This window comes from Aethalodelphis obliquidens, unplaced genomic scaffold (genome assembly GCF_003676395.1).
Source record: "Aethalodelphis obliquidens isolate GAN/ISIS:26980383/991018 unplaced genomic scaffold, ASM367639v1 scaffold120, whole genome shotgun sequence".
In the NCBI taxonomy this organism is placed as follows: Eukaryota; Metazoa; Chordata; class Mammalia; order Artiodactyla; family Delphinidae; genus Aethalodelphis; species Aethalodelphis obliquidens.
In genome coordinates, this window is record NW_020838064.1 from 1,695,907 (window position 1) to 1,712,852 (window position 16,946).

A 16,946-nucleotide genomic window follows, 5' to 3' on the forward strand; every position below is an offset into this window, starting at 1 on the left:
TTTCTCGTCTTTGTTTGCACAGCTCCTGGGGTTCAGCTTTGGTTTTGGCCCTGTGTCTGTGTGTAGGTCGCCCTCAGGCATCTGTTCCCTGCCCGGACAAGACAGGGTTAAAGCAGCAGCTGATTAGGGCACTCTTGCTCTCTCAGGCCAGGGGGAGGGAGGGGTAGGGTAGTAATAATTGGAATGCGGGTTGAGCCTGTGGTGGCAGAGGCTAGCATTACGTTGCAACAGCCTGAGGCACGCCGTGTGTTGATCGCGGGACCCTGGCAGTGGCGGGCTGCACAGGCTCCCACGTGGTGGCGGGGGGGAGGTGTGGATAGTGACCTGTGCTTGCACACGGGCTTCTTGGTGGCAGCAGCAGCAGCGTTAGCATTTCATGCCCATCTCTGGGGTCTGAGCTGATCAGCAGCAGCGTTAGCATTTCATGCCCATCTATGGGGTCTGAGCTGATAGACGCGGCTTGTGCCCGTCTCTGGAGCTCGTTTAGGCAGTGCTCTGCCTTCTGTGGGCACATGGGGAAGGAATCCCCTCTCATCACACACCCTGAAACAATGGTCTCTTGCCTCTTAGGCAGGTCCAGACTTTTTCCTGGACTCCCTCCCGGCTAGCTGTGGTGCACTAGCCCCCTTCAGGCTGTGTTCACCAACCCCAGTCCTTTCCCTGGGATCCGACTGAAGCCCTAGCCTCAGCTCCCAGCCCCCGCCCATCCCCTCCGGGGAGCAGACAAGCCTCTCAGGCTGGTGAGTGCCGGTCGGCACCGATCCTCTGTGCGGGAATCTCTCTGCTTTGCCCTCTGCACGCCTGTTGCTGCGCTCTCCTCCGTGGCTCCGATGCTTTCCCCCAACCCCCTGTCTCCACCAGTGAAGGGGCTTCCTAGCGTGTGGAAACTTTTCCTCCTTCACAGCTCCCTCCCAGAGGTGCAGGTCCCGTCTCTATTCTTTTGTCTGTTTTTTCTTTTTTCTTTTGCCCTACCCAGGTATGTGGGGATTTTCTTGCCTTTTGGGAAGTCTGAGGTCTTCTGCCAGCGTTCAGTTGGTGTTCTGTAGGAGTTGTTCCACATGTAGATGTATTTTTGATGTATTTGTGGGGAGGAAGGTGATCTCCACGGCTTACTCCTCCGCCATCTTAAAGGTCCCCTCCTACCAGACTCTTAAGTCCCTCAAGGGAAATTGGAACAGTCTGCCTACATTTGAATCCACCATTTCCTAGCTCCAAGACTCGGCAAGCCACTTAAACTCGGTTTCCTTATCTGTAAAATGGAGATAATCATTTCTGCCTGGTTTTGATAGTTAAAATTTGTAAAACATTTAAACAATGCCCGGAACATAAGTGTTCAATAAATATGTTATATTAGTAATTTAAAAATAATAACAATCATCATTATTACAATTACCATTAATTATCTCTTTATTCTCAATGTCTAGCACAAAGCGCAGTATGCAGTAGGCACTCAGTCAATCAAATGGAACTGTGGTTAGTGCATTACCTGTGATTAATCCAGAACTCTGCTGTCCAGTACAATAGCCACCAGCTCTGTGTGGCTTCTGAGCACTTAAAATGTGTTTAGTCCAGATTAAGATGCTCTGTAAGTATAAAATACATACCAGAGGTTGAAGCCTTGGTATAGAAAACAGAAAGTAAAATATCTCATAAATTATATTTTATATTGATTACATGTTGAAATTATATTATTTTGTATCTTTTAGGTTAAGTAAGATATACTCTTAAAAATAATCCTGCCACTTTATTTTCACTTTTTAAAACAAGATTGCAATAGAACTACCATATAATCCAACAATTCCACTTCTGGGTATTTATGCTAAGAAAACAAAAACATTAATTCAGAAAGATATGGGAGGGACTTCCCTGGTGGTAGAGTGGTTAAGAATCCACCTTCCAATGCAGGGGATGCGGTTTCGATCCCTGGTCGGGAAGCTAAGAACCCACGTGCTGTGGGGCAACTAAGCCCGCACACCACAACTACAGAGCCCATGTGCCCTGGAGCCTGCGCACCACAGCTAGAGAGCCCACGCACCACAATGAAAGATCCCACGGGCCGCAACTAAGCCCTGACACAGCCAAAAATAAAATAAATAAATATTAAAAAAAAAAAAGATATGGGAATTCCCTGGAAGTCCAGTGGTTAGGGCTCCACGCTTTCACTGCCAAGGGCTGGGGGTTCCATCCCTGGTTGGGGAACTATGTTCACTGCAGCATTATTTACAATGGCCAAGATATGGAAGCAGCTGAAGTGTCCATTAATAGATTAATGAATAAAGATGTGGAATATATATCTCTTCTGTCTCTGTCTCACATTTTGGTAATTCTTGCAATATTTCAAACTTTTTCATTATTATTTGTTATGGTGATCTGTGATCAGTGATCTTTTGACATTATTATTGTAATTGTTTTTTTGTTTTGTATTTTTTAATTAAGGGATGTACATTGGTTTTTTTAGACATAATGTTGTTGCACACTTAATAGACTACAATATAGTGTAAACATAGCTTTTATATGCACTGGGAAACCAAAAAATTTGTGCCACCCACTTTATTTCAATATTTCCTTTATTGCAGTAGTTTAGAACTGAACCTGAAATATCTCCAAGGTATGCCAATATTACTCAGCCATAAAAAAAGAAATCTTGCCATTTGTGACAACATGGAAGGATCTAGAGGGTATTAGGCTAAGTGAAATAAGTCAGACAAAAAAGACAAATACGGTATGATTTCACTTGTATGTGGAATCTAAATAAACAAACAAAACAGAAACAGACTCACAGACACAGAGAACAAACTGGCATTTGCAGAGGGGAGGTGAGGGGGGGATGGGCAAAATATGTGATGGGGATTAAGAAGTACAAACTTCCGGTTATAAAATAAATTAGTCCCGGGGATGTACTATACAGCATAAAGAGTATAGTCAATAATACTGTAATAATTTTGTATGGCGACAGATGGTTTCTAGGCATATTATGGTGATCATTTCATAATGTATTTAAATGTCAAATCACTATGTTGTACACCTGAAACTAACATAATATTGCATGTCAATTATACTTCAATAAATGAATATTTAAAAAAATAATAAGATGAGACTGCAAGGAAATTTAAAATTTCACATGTGATTTCATTATATTTCTATTGGACAGCATAGATCTAGAAAGCTCTCAGCCTACCATTAGTGTAGCAAACCTTCATCCAACCTCATTTACTTTCAAATATTATATAAGCTTTAGGAGTATAGATAATTCATTTAGAACAATGATTCCTTTAGAATCAAAAGTACATCCAGGTGGTTTGTAAAGGATTTTCCTTGCAGGGTTACAAGCTAATCTGTAAAAGTATGTAGAAAGAGAACTAAAGCTTTGGGGGAATTTTCCAGGTTCGCTGTGATCCTGAGATTCAAGAATTGCGTCAGTGGCAGAAGAAACTGCGTGAGGACAAGCACATCCGCCAGCGAGTCGAAATTTTCTGGGCCAAGCAAGAGCAGAAAGGTGAGTTGTTTGATTCACAGCCCTTGGTTTATTCAGAAAAAGCCTGAGTCTTACCCCAGGCTCAAGAAGGAAGCCCTCTGAGGTTTTATAAGGTCCCTATATCTGCGCGGGACTCCATTGAGGGTAGGGGAGGTGGCAGCATGTTAAGATTCAGCTTTGGAATGACAATATAATTGACATGGCCATTCCCCTCACTCAGGGACACATTCAGTGTCATCCCATGTCTGCAGGTCTCTTTTTTTAGCTGCAAGACAACAAGAATAACTCATCATTTTGGAGTCACAGTGCCCATCAATGTGATGGGTAGTTTTTCTTCTAAGCTGTTGATTGTGTGTCTGAACTCAAGCAGTGTTTTATGCCATCCTCTCCCCTTTTCTGAGAAATTAAACACATACACACATTGAAGTATTAAGAATAAGAGAACAAGCACCCATCACCTGTCATGTGCAAGTGTCACAATTTTGTCCTATTTGCTTCCCTTCTTAATTTTTAAACTTTAAGTTACTACATATTCGTGGTAGGAAAATTAGACAAACAAAAAACAAAAGGGGGGTGAAAATCAGAAATCTCACCACTGTTAAAATTTTGGTGCACATCCTGCTATACTTTTTCAGTACAAAAAGATGCAAAAAAATATATATTCATATATTATTAAAAATGGGTTTTTACATTCTGTTACAAGTACATCTGTATATTCTGTTATATCATCTACCCTGTCACTAAACATACTCAGAACATCATTCGGTCAGCACTAGAGAGTGGCATCATGACTTTTTTTTTTTTGGCTGCATTGGGTCTTCGTTGCTGTGCGCGGGCTTTCTCTGATTGTGGCGAGCGGGGGCTGCTCTTCATTGCGGTGCATGGGCTCTAGACGCGCGGGCTTCAGTAATTGTGGCACATGGGCGTAGTAGTTGTGGCTTGCAGGCTCTAGAGCACAGGCTCAGTAGTTGTGGTGCATGGACTTAGTTGCTCTGCGGCATGTGGGATCTTCCCGGACCGGGGCTCGAACCTGCGTCCCCTGCATTGGCAGGTGGGTTCTTAACCACTGCACCACCAGGGAAGCCCCATCATGACGTTTAATGGCTGTGTGGTATGAATTTAGCATCACTTATTTAACCAACAACATGGAATGAGATTCATGGTATATTAACAAGTGGAAAAAAGTTGCAGAACCATAAATTTTCATTCATATTAAAAATATATACAGGGAAACAGAGAGATGTCTAAACAGCCTGGAAGAATACTTTAATGGTAGTTTCCTTTAGGAATTAGGACTAGGGGGAATCTTGCACTGTTGGAATCTTTTAAATAAGTGCAGTACTTTACAATTATGAAAACCAATGGAGAAAAAATGATCATAGCTACCTCGGCAGCCTACAGGCCATCACACTCCCACCATCCGTGCTCTGACCTCCCCACCCTCCCCGTCCCTGTCCGCCTTCACTAGGCTGCAGCTCCTCCAGTCTCTCTTGTTCTGCCATATGCCAACGCCTTCCTCACCTCTGGGACTCTGCACTTTCTATTCCTTTCCTGCCAGATCATCCTTTCCCAGCTCCTGTATGGCCATTTCTTCTCACCCTCCAGGCCTGGGGACATTACCGCCTCAGAGGGGCCTTCCCAAATTGCCCTGCCTAAAGGGAAAAGGAAAAATATTGAGCAATCTCAGCGTGGTGGAGTCTAAACAAAAGTTTTCTTTTTTGCCCAGAAACTGTCTTCAACCCTGTTCTCTCGAATCTCTTTCCAGTTCCTGCTTGGCATATTGGTTAGATTTCATGTCTTTTAAGTATGTTCTGATTTCATAAAGTCCAGTCTACTTAAAAATCTCAATCTCAGATCCAATTTAATGCTTACTCACCCGCCTCTGCTCTGCCTCAGTGGGGTTGGGAGTGGGGGAAAGAATTGTCTGCTCTTTCACACGTCCACCCTTTCCTCTTCAAAGCCACTTGCTCCTTCGGTGGGTTTGGGTGGGAGGCAGGCAGATCCAAGGGGCATCTTCTCTGCACTCCCTGTTGTGACCCTCTCTCGGCTGCTGCCACTTCTCTGGCTGAGACCGCGTGGCCACCCATGTCTTGTGGGCAGGCATCCCCTTGCTGGCTCACTGACTCCTGTGTTTCATATGAGCTCTTCCTCAGGGGAGACAACACGTGGCAGAACCCCCTGTACGGATCTGGCTCTGTCTCTCCCTTTTCTGCCACCACCCGGACCCCACCTCTGCCAGTCCACTCCCAGCCTTTTGCTCCTGGGGTCTCCTTACCCAGTGGCCAGCCCTCTCGGGTGGGGCAATGGAAAGATAGTTCAGGTTACCTCCCAGCGTCCACCTGACGCAGAAGAAACCAGCGGTGGACACGCAGACTTCTCCACTGCCCCACCCCAGCGTGTCTCCCCAGTTCACACTGAATCTGCTCTAACAGGCACAGTAGAATGAAGTGTAATGTAAATCTGCCCTTAAAGGAGATGACAGATAATGAAGCACTCCCATTCTTTTTGAGTTGTTCTCTTGGCTCTTCCCTCCCTTGTCTTAGGGCTTGGGTGGTGGAAGCACCCACTCTTGTCTAAGAGAAGAGAGAAAAGCAAGCACTCTCCTTTAGGACAGATTCTCAATCTTTTTGGACTGTGAACCAGTAAGAAATAGTTTTATGTCACAATTTAGTACATATGAATGTACAGATGGTTTCATATATACCTAGCTAAAACAAAAGTTTTATAAAAAAATTACCTTATATGTAATACCCTTTGGTATTTTCTAGTCTTTTGAGTTTTTAATTTTGTTAATGCTGGACATGACTCAGTAAATTTATTTCGTGGCCCACTAATGTGTCTTGGCCCATGGTTTGAAGCACACTGCATTGATTCACTACTCCACAGCTCCTACAGTTTCTTCTCCCCCTTTCCTACCCGTAGTCATCGGCTTAAGTAATGGTTAGGCCCCTTCTTCATAAACAGTTGTTCTCAATATTGGCTGCATATTTGAATCACCTCAGGAGCTTTCTAAAAATACTAATGCTATTGACTGAAAACCCTAGAAGCAATGAGCATTCCTAGTGCCCAGATCTTGGTTTCTAAGTACCCCTCATTCTAAATGGAATTAGGTTGGATTTTTGTTTTGTTTTGTTTTGTTTGAGAAATGGTCAATTCCAGGGCTGGGGCAGGGAAAGTAGAAGAGCTTAGAATGTCTTTTGCCAGAAAATAAAGAAGGCTCAAAAAATTGATGGGAACATGGGAAAAGAATACAGGCTCCAGCTTGAAGGGAGTCTCACTGGGCAAATCTGGGACAATTTAAGCATCAAAATTAACATCAGAATTTAAGCATGAAAATCAACAGTGACTGTAATGAACTCATTGACTAAAAAAAAAAAAATCCAAATGTCCATATGGATACCAAATAAAGAAACAAATAAACAAATAAATGTGAGAGAAGAGGAAGCTTTTCTCCCACATTAGAATGCCAACTAATACATTTAGCAGTATAATGAAATTTAAGTTACCATTTTATAACCATGTTAGTGAATTAATTGGCTCAGGCAACAATCATCAATAGATGCTAAACCACTGAGTGAACGTTTGATGAAGAACATGATATTCATAGTCTGAAAATATCTCTTCACAAGGCAGGGTCTTTAACACAGAGGGGAAAATAGTAACTTTGCATGAGAGAAGCCTGGCAGAGCCGCCTTAACCAAGTGTTGGAGATTAATGTCACCAATAACGGGACAAACTGACATCACATGCCTTCTGGTATGATGTACTGAGGAAGACACACATCACAGACGCTTATGCACAACTCCTGTAAAAAATGCACAACTTGAATCTAATCATGAGGAAACATCAGATCTACCCAAATTGAGGAAACACTCCAAAATAACTGATTTGGACTCTTCAAAAATGCCAGTGTCAAGGAAGCCAAAAAGATTAAAGGAGACCAAAGAGATGTGACAGCTGAATGCTGTGCATGACCTTAGATTGAATCTCGGATGGGGAAAAATGCTATAAAAGACATTATTGAGACAGTTAACAAACTTTGAGTATGGGCTTTATATTAGACAGTGGTATGTAGCACTATTAAGTTTCCTGATTTTGATCAATGTTCTTGGGCTATATCAGAAACCTCTTCATTCTTAAGATGCATGATGAAGGTTTTAGGGATCAAGGGATATGATATGCAGCTTAATCCCCAATGATTCAGAAAAATATAATTTATAAAACATGCACACATATATATATATACACACACAGAGAAAATGATCAAGTATAAACAATGGCGAATCTGAGAGTTCTTTGGATGACTATTGCAACTTTTCTGTAAATTCAAAATTACAAGATAAAAAAATACCAGTGCCTCATCTCCAGAAATTCCAACTTGATGGGGATGGGCCCTGGGCGTCCATGTTACTGTTAAGTTTCCCCAGTTCTAATGGTCAGCCAAAGTTGCGACCCAAAGGACCTGCTAGATCCCCAAGGGTTTGTGTTCTCTTTAAAATGTAGAGTCCTCTAGGCCCGAGTGTCCTACTGATGCATGATTGTACTTCCGTTATTTGCTGACTTTGCAGTTACATGCCTTCCTCACTAAAGTGTAAGCTCCATGCGGACGAAGGCCTCGTCCTCATGCAGTGCTGGCACAAAGTGAGCACCAAATAAATTTTGGTTGAATGAATGAACGAGGGAATAAATGAATGGATGGAGTTCTGAGGCTTGTATGAGTCCACATACAGACAGAGCCTGGTACAGAGCAGGAGCTCATCAAATTGGCGGTCTTGGTGTCCCTTGTTAAGAAGCAATTTGAGCTGTAACTGTTTGGCAGGCTTGTCTGTGTACAGCTGCCGGTTCATTTCACTTAAAATTGGAAGACAATCAGGGCTGTAATCAGTTTAAAGGTCAGGAAAAGTGCAGCATGCCTATTTATTTCTGTTGTTACTTATTTTTTTGAGTTGATTTGCCGTTCGTTCGCTGATTGGTTTGGCTTGCTGTGTAGAAGGGAGTGCAGACTGGATTTAACTCTGTGATCCAGCTAGCAGTGGAGGGCAAAGTGAAAGAGGTCCCACCTCGGCCACCTGCTGCCCATGTCCCTTGCTGCCTTTCCACCTTCTGAGGGTTCCAGAAGGAACAGTGCTTTCCAAAAAAGATGAGGTTTTCAGTAAATGCCCCAATGTGAACTCAGGGGTAAATTTCCCATTTATGATGAGACTGTGAAATGGTCTTCAGGAAAAACGTCAGTTCTAAACACCATCCCCAGATCTGTGGTCAGTTTGGAAAGAAGTCAATACAGCACAGCTGGTAAAGGACTGGGCTTTGGAGTTGGCCAGAGTTGCCCTTGGAGTCCTTTTACTTTTATCTGTGTGACCGTGATCTAGTTAACTTCATTGAGCCTCAGTATTCCCATGTGCAAAATGGGAATAATAATAGTCCCGTCTCATACAGTTGTTAAAGGATTGCAAGAGACGATCTTTGGAATAAGTCCTGGCACATAGTTCCCATACATGTTGGTTATTGTCGTTATTAAAATATCTCTGTGCTTCAAACAATTTTGTATTGATTTCCTCCACTAGACTCTTAAGTTCCATGGGGTTCCATGTGGGGACTGTGTGTCTTATTCATCTTGATGTCCCCACACCTAGCACAGAGCCTGGTATAGAGCAGGCAGTCTGTACATATTTGGTGGATGCAGCTCTGGGTTTCATTTTGTAGATGAATAAGTTAGGCCCTGGAAGGTCGAGGGCTTGCCAAGGTCACACAGCCGAGGAGGGCCTAGGGCTGGGGCGCAGGCATGCCCTTTCTCTGTCCCGTGTTCTGACACATATGGGAGGAGAGTTGCAGAGAGACAAGACACTCTTTTGGATTCTACCATCAGACCCAAACCCCTCAGGAATCCTCCTGAACATGACATACGGCTTGTCCAATTTCTTATGACCTATGGTTTCGTGCTGTTGGTGTTTGCATTGGCTGAAGCCCTCGGGTAAGGGCTGAATTGCCAGGAGCAGGGTACAACGTGCTGCCCATCAAGTGAAGTAGAACTTTTTGTCCCCTTCAGGGGTCACCAAGCTGAATCATTTTGTTAAGTTCATGTATGGAGTTACTTCCTGTTTTAAACCTTATGAATCTGGGTACTGTAGCGGTTTCAAAAATCAACCCCCCCCAGCCAAGGTGACACTGTAATTAGACCCCAAAGAGCTCTGATGAAGCAATTTGAAAATTAATAGTAAACACATGTAGTTCTCCTTTAGATTTGCGGTAAAGAAAAAAAGTGGAGTGATTGCAAATAAAAATGGGTTTCACCTTCATGTAAGAAAACTGCAAACTCATCCATGTACAAATCCAGCAAACAAACATAATATAATTGTTTAGTCAATGCCATTTTATCCATATCGTGCTCTGGTATTTATAGTATGAATGAATTTTGCCAAGTTCATTCCTTGGAGCAACCTTGGTGCAGACAGGAGGTCTGAGGGAGAGAAGCATCAGCTGTCAGGGTAGAACCATGGTCATTTATAGCCTGTCTCATGTTACACTGAGCCAGAGGCCGTCCTGAACAGGATTTTCCTCTAGGACAGAAACAGTGTGAAGTTATCCTGAAGTCTCTATCCATTGGGACAGTTGCAGGAATTATTTTTAAAAACATGTGTGACAAGAATTACAGCTAATATAATCCAAAAGAAGATGCCAGAGTCATTTTTGAGATGTGGTCAAAAATCCCTTCTTGATTAATAGCATATTTTTAGCTTCATATAACTGGTAATTGTTTTCAAATGTGCTTTGTAACTGACTATTCATATTTTATTTGGAAATCTAGTGTGAGTAAGGAGAAAGAAAACATAGAAACTGTTCCCATAACATCAGATTACATTTATTATATATACTACATCAGATTACATATATATATATATATATATATATACACACAACATCAGATTGCAATTTTTAAATGTGTGTGTATATTGTATATTTGTGTAAATACTCTTTTTTTTTAATATATTTATTTATTTTTGGCTACGTTGGGTCTTTGTTGCTGTGCGCGGGCTTTCTCTAGTTGCAGGGAGTGGGGGCTACTCTTCATTGCGGTGCGCGGGCTTCACATTGCGGTGGCGTCTCTCGTTGTGGAGCACGGGTTCTAGGCGCGCGGGCTTCAGTAGTTGTGGCAGGTGGGCTTAGTAGTTGTGGCTCGCGGGCTCTAGAGCTCGGGCTCAGTAGTTGTGGCGCACGGGCTTAGTTGCTCCGCGGCATGTGGGATCTTCCCGGGCCAGGGCTCAAACCCGTGTCCCCTGCATTGGCAGGAGGATTCTTAACCGCTGCGCCACCAGGGAAGTCCCTGTAAATACTCTTTGAATGACTTTATCACTTCTTGATATTTTAAAGAAAAGGGTGGGGGAGGCTGACCTGTCAAAGGAGATAGATTGTTTACTTTTGTTTGCTCACCTGTTTGTTCCCTACCTCAGTCCAAGAGTAGTTTGTAGTTGCTTACAGAAACACATATAATATAACATTTTTAGGTAAATGTGGTAATTGGATTAAGGAAAAATTAAGAGTAGAGAAAATAGAAAGCCATTGAATGCAGTAAGCAAAATACTTACTCCAAGGCCTATACTTGCTAGAGATTTCTTAGGGACAAAGTAAAGAGGGAAATAAGGCCTGTTGCATAATTCATAGTGTCCATAAGGAAAAAGACAGTCCGGCTGTTCAGGAAATACTGGGCCCTTCCCTAATACATTATGCAATGTGAATAATAACCTCAAAAATGTTCCTACAATAAATAGAAATGTGGCTCTGAGCTTCCTAGAAGCCATAGCAATGAAGGAAATAGGATCATTACATTGTTTGTTGCCTTCAAATTTCAAAAGGTTTCTTGGAAGCACTAATTACTGGAGCTGATTTTTCTCTCGTAAAGAAGACACTGTAACGTAGTGAACATCAACCTTCCTTTCCCTTAATGAGTTTCTTAGAAGGGCATTTGCTTCTGGAGGGAAAAGATAAAAGCCTGGGGTAGAGGTGGGATAGAAACCAGAGAAATTTCTTTCCTTGATTTTTTTTTTTTTTCCTTGATTTTAAATCTAGTATTTTAAGTTTAGATTGTAATGACAAATCTTAACTATTAGGATTGGGTTTTAAGGATATTCTTAAAATAAGCACCTTATCTTGGCCATACCACCTGATTGTGACCTTAGGATGCTGCTGGAACTTAGCTCTTAGAGCAGAGAAGCCTGTCCGGAGCTCAGGAGTAGCCGTGAGTTAGCGAGCATGTACCGCGTGCCAGGCCCTGTGTTTCCATGTAGCCTTCATACCTGCTCTCCCAGAGAGAAGATATTCTCTCCATTGTACAGATGAGGAAACTGGAGCTGGGAGGTTACTTGACTCACACAGGTCATACAGCCAGGAAGGCCAGAGACCAGGGATTTGAACCCAGGTCTGCCTGATGCCAGGGAACCTCTGGTCATCTCCTGCCATGGTGTCCAGTTACCTTAAGCTGTGGGTCCAGTAAGGCTCGTTGACCCCTTGCAAAGCTTCCCATCCGGGTACCAGGAGCCCCAGGCTGGACAGTGGGCAGCGTCTGGCCATGCCTCCTGCCCTGCACACTAGCCGAAATGACCACAGGCCACTGGAATAAGGGAGGTTTGAGGGTAGGAGAGTCTGGGTCCTCAATCCGAAGGCTGCAGGATCTATAACCATGTTTCTGGGAGACATTTCCATCAGAGCAGGAAGCCAGGGGTGAGTGGATAAGGATGAGGACGTTTTTCTCTCCCTCCTTCCAAACTCCCTGCCCATCTACAGATGAGGAGCAGTGAAGGGCTTGGCCCCAAAAGAGGGCACCCAGGTGCAGAGAACACTGTAGCCGACGGCTCAGGAGGTGGGTTCTGGCATTAAGTGTGACCCTTTGTGACTAACAAACATAATCTATCATATAAGGGCAAATTTTCAGTAACATTTTCCGGAGACAACCACTGTTTAGTATGTCAGCTCATAGAGTTTCTTCATCTGCCTATTAATACATAAGTATATATACACACACATATTTATAAACATGAACCGTATTATATATAGTATACTGTAACTTGCTTTTCTCTTCACTTGGCAATATATCATTGACATCTCTTCATGCCACATATACAGAGATCTATCTCATTATTTTTTGTGGTTCCATAAAAATGATAGATCTGTATCATACTTTTTAAAAACAAATCCCAATGAATGGATATTTGGCTTGTATTACAAATAATGCATCCACAGACATTCTGTAGGTATATTCTTGCTTACTTATAGAAAGTATTCCTATAGGATAAATTCCTAGAAGTGGAATTGCTGGGTCAAAGGATATAAATATATTAAGTTTAGAAAGTGATCACCATACTGTCATCCAAAAACATTGCACCAGTTTATACTTAATGCCACCAAGTCACTTTGGAACTTTTGATGGGTGATGTAATCTTTTTGCTTCATTTTCCCTACTTTTAAAATGAGAATGATTATGCCTCAGGGATAATTCTAAATGAGGTCATTGCTTTGATATTACCATGCCTCTTTAAGAAGAAATATACTATCTGGAAATCTAAGGTGTCATTTTCATTTTAACTTTTTCTCTCATATCTCCCCAAACTTTACTTCCTTCTCCATTTTAACCTGCAGAAGAAATAAAAATTTGATTAAAAGAAATCTAGTGACTTCATGCCTTGATATTACTTTCATCAGTTCTATTTTTAAGACTCACCAGTGGGTGGGGATGTTAGGATGACATCAACTTTCATACATATCTTTATTTTATTTTACTTTATTTATTTATTTAGGCTGAACTGGGTCTTTGTTGCTGTGCGCGGGCTTTCTCTAGTTGCAGCGAGCTGGAGCTACTCTTCGTTGCGGTGTATGGGCTTCTCATTGCGGTGGCTTCTCCTTGCAGAGCACGGGCTCTAGGCGCGCGGGCTTCAGTAGTTGTGGCTCGCGGGCTCTAGAGCTCAGACTCAGTAGTTGTGGCGCATGGGCTTAGGTGCTATGTGGCATGTGGGATCTTCCCCGACCGGGGCTCGAACCCGTGTTCCCTGCATTGGCAGGCAGATTCTTAACCACTGCGCCACCGGGGAAGTCCCATACATATCTTTTCATTTAAAAGTTGCAAAAGCGCACAACTAGGATGTGCCTTCTGTTGAAATGCTCGAAGATCCCCTACTATTCTACCGAAATGAAAAGTAAAATAAAAAACGATTTCCTTTATGAACTGGTCTGCCCCCAAAGTTCAAATCCCCAATTTAAGATTATGTAAATGGATGCTTCCAACCATTAGTTTCATTCCATCATCTGACTGTTTAGCATCCTTCTTTGCCATTATAGAAAGCAGAATGCTTTTGTAGGATTTAGGTAAATCCACAAATGTCTGGAAGGCTCACAGCACTGAATTGGATTAAGTTTCCCATTTATCAGCTGTATAACCTTGTGGTGGTTGCTTAATCTCTCTGTGACTCAGTTTGCATGGCAATAAAATGGAAACACTCATGTTAGTAACCACCCCATAGGGTTTTTGTAAGGATTAAATGAACCGGAATAGTGTCTGGCTGAAAAAACAAAGTGATCACTAAATAACTATTATTAGTAATGTAAATGCTCAACATATGGCTAATATACATTGTTATTAAGAATATGGGGGGCTTCCCTGGTGGTGCAGTGGTTAAGAATCTGCCTGCCAATGCAGGGAACACGGGTTCGAGCCCTGGTCCGGGAAGCTCCCACATGCTGTGGAGCAATTAAGCCCGTGTGCCACAACTACTGAGTCTGAGCTCTAGAGCCCGCGAGCCACAACTACTGAGCCTGCATGCCACAACTACTGAAGCCCGCGCGCCTAGAGCCCGTGCTCTGCAAGGAGAAGCCACCGCAATGAGAAGCCCACACACCACAACGAAGAGTAGCCCCAGCTCGCTGCAACTAGAGAAAGCCCACGCACAGCAACAAAGACCCAGTTCAGCCTAAATAAATAAATAATAAAATTTAAAAAAAAAAGAATATGGGCTCTGGGATCTGAATGAACCGAGTCCTGCCTCCTACCATCAGTGGTCAGGGCAAGGCACTCATCCTCTTGAAGCCGTTTTCTCCTCTGTTATGTGGGGACTGTTAGGGCCCATCCCAGAGGGCTCCTGTGAGGATTAAATAATATTAAATACCATGTATCCTATTAAATAGATCCTTGGCACAAAGTGAGTGATCAATAACTGGTGACTGATTTTAGTAATATTTTTTAAACTGTGAAGAAAAACAAAAACAAAATGTACGCCAGGTAATTTACCTGCAGCAGTGGTTCTCACTCCTGGATGCAGGTTAGAATCCCCTGGGGGAAATTTACAAGGATGTGTCAGGCCAGAGGCCAGAGAAAGGGATTACATGTGTTTATTCTTAGTAGTGGATTTGTTGTAACCACATCAGCAAAATCCTGATACTATGGATTACCTGCAAGATTCCAGTAATAGCTTTGGATTCAAAATCTTCCTTTGCAAGGGTTCTTCTCACTGATGCAATATCATCTGGATTAAAATTCAGGGGATCTGAGTTCCTGGCCCAACTCTGCAATTTACCAGCTAGATGGGCCTTGCTCTCTTCTTTGAAAAGTGGAAGAAGTGAGCCAGGAAATCTATAAAACAGGAAATCTGATAGGTGTTTGCTGTAGAATCTCCTGCCTCCTGGGCCAAGAGGCCTATTGTTGGGCAAATCCAAACCTTGGAAAACTATTGCTTTTGTCTTGGTGGTGGTTGTTGGATTTGGGAGTTTGGTCTCAAGATCGAAGGCAAAAGCAATAGATGGGGAACATTCTGTGCTTTGCTGGAGAGAGTGGGGTGAGATAGTGAGAGCCAGAGAGTAACTGGGGAGGGGAGAAGAGGGAAGGGTAGCCTGGGTATTTGGCACTTTAGGAGAATTTTGGGGGGAAGAGTAGGGATGTTTAAAGGCAGTTCCTCTTTGGTCATATATTTGAGGAGTGGGAAGCATATTTCCTAGATTAAAGGCTTTCCTATCACCACACCTGGGTCTGTCACACCCAGGGGTGACTTTCTGAATGAAAATGGAGCTTACAGAGGAAGGGTGATGGGAAATCTCTCCTGCCATGGTGTGCAGCCTGCAGGACAGCGTTACCTCTATCCTTAGCTGCCACACCTGGGTGTCTGCAGAGATCCACGGTCCTTATGAAAGCCTCATGAGTGCCTACCACGTACCTTAAATATATTATTATATCTTTAATCTTCACAACAAATGGAATGAGCATAAACTATTATCACCCCTATCTTTCAGGAGAGGAAACTGTCTCAGAGGTTAAGTCACTTGGTTTTGGTCAACAGCTGCTAAAGAGCAGAGCTGAGGACATTTACAACTTTCCACAACATCATACTGCCTTGCTGTTCTCACACCCTTCCTTTCCACCAGTCCATGAATGGGTAGGCTGTGGGAGAGGTCTGGAATCCATGCTCTCAAAAGTGCAACAGAAGTTCAATGCAGAAATGAAGGTCACACCATAAAAAGCAATGAAGGACTGATACATGCTCGAACGTGGACGCACCTTGAAAACTGAAAAACTTGAAAGCTTGCTAAGTGCAAGAAGACAGACACAAAAGACCACATATTATATGATTCCATTTATGTGAAATGTCCCCTATAGGAAAGTCTATAGAGATAGAAAGTAGATTAGTGCTTGCCTAGGGCCAGGAGGCTGAGGGAATGGTGGTGATAGCTAAAACGTATGGGGATTCTTTGGGCGATAATGAAGATGTTGTAAAATTGATCGTGGTGACGGTTGCACCTGTCTGTGAATATACTAAAAACCATTGAATTGCGTACTTTAAATGAGTGAATTGTATGTTATGTGAGTTACATTTTCATAAATCTGTTACATAAAATAAAAATGAAGGCACAGACTACCTCACATCCATAAAGATGGATACTATCAAAAAATAGAAAATAACAAGTATTGGTGAGGATGTGGAAGAATTGGACCCATTATGCATTGTTAGTGGGAATGTAAAATGATGCAGATAAAGGGTTCCTTAATAAATTTTTAATTGGAATTACCATATGATCCAGCAATTCCAGTTTGGGGTAAATACAAGAAAGAGAGCAGAGACTCAATGAGATGTTTGTATACATATGTTAATGGTAGCATTATTCACGGTAGCCAAAAGGTAGAAGTAACCCAAGTGTCCATCAGTGGATGAATAGATAAGAAATATGTGGTATGTCCATACAATAGAATATTATTCAGCCTTAAGAAGGAAGTTCTGACACATGCCATAATGTGGATGAACCTTGAGGACATTATGCTGAGTGAAATAAGCCAGTCACAAAAAGGCAAATACTGTATGATTCCACTTAAATGAGATACTTAGAATATGGTGGTTGCCGCGGGCTGGGAGGAGGGGAGAATGGGGAGTTCTTGTTTAATGGGTACAGAGTTTCTGTTTTGCGAGATGAAAAGAGTTCTAGAGATGGATGGTGGTGACGG

At 42.6% G+C, this 16,946-nt stretch overlaps 1 protein-coding gene across 7 annotated transcripts in view; it reads left to right on the forward strand.

The window, feature by feature from the left end:
* IQCK (IQ motif containing K) overlaps window positions 1-16,946 on the forward strand; it is a 126,804-nt gene that overhangs the window by 91,334 nt on the left and 18,524 nt on the right. For 5 of the 7 annotated variants that reach the window (XM_027098102.1, XM_027098103.1, XM_027098108.1 and 2 more), the window contains 2 exons: window positions 3,385-3,496; window positions 15,743-16,714. In XM_027098102.1, the coding sequence (XP_026953903.1) occupies window positions 3,385-3,496; window positions 15,743-15,966 (336 nt within the window). In that variant the 3' untranslated portion in view covers window positions 15,967-16,714. Of the gene's footprint in view, window positions 1-3,384; window positions 3,497-15,742; window positions 16,715-16,946 lie in introns of those variants that run through there. The other 2 variants (XM_027098104.1, XM_027098106.1) reach the window with 1 other exon arrangement.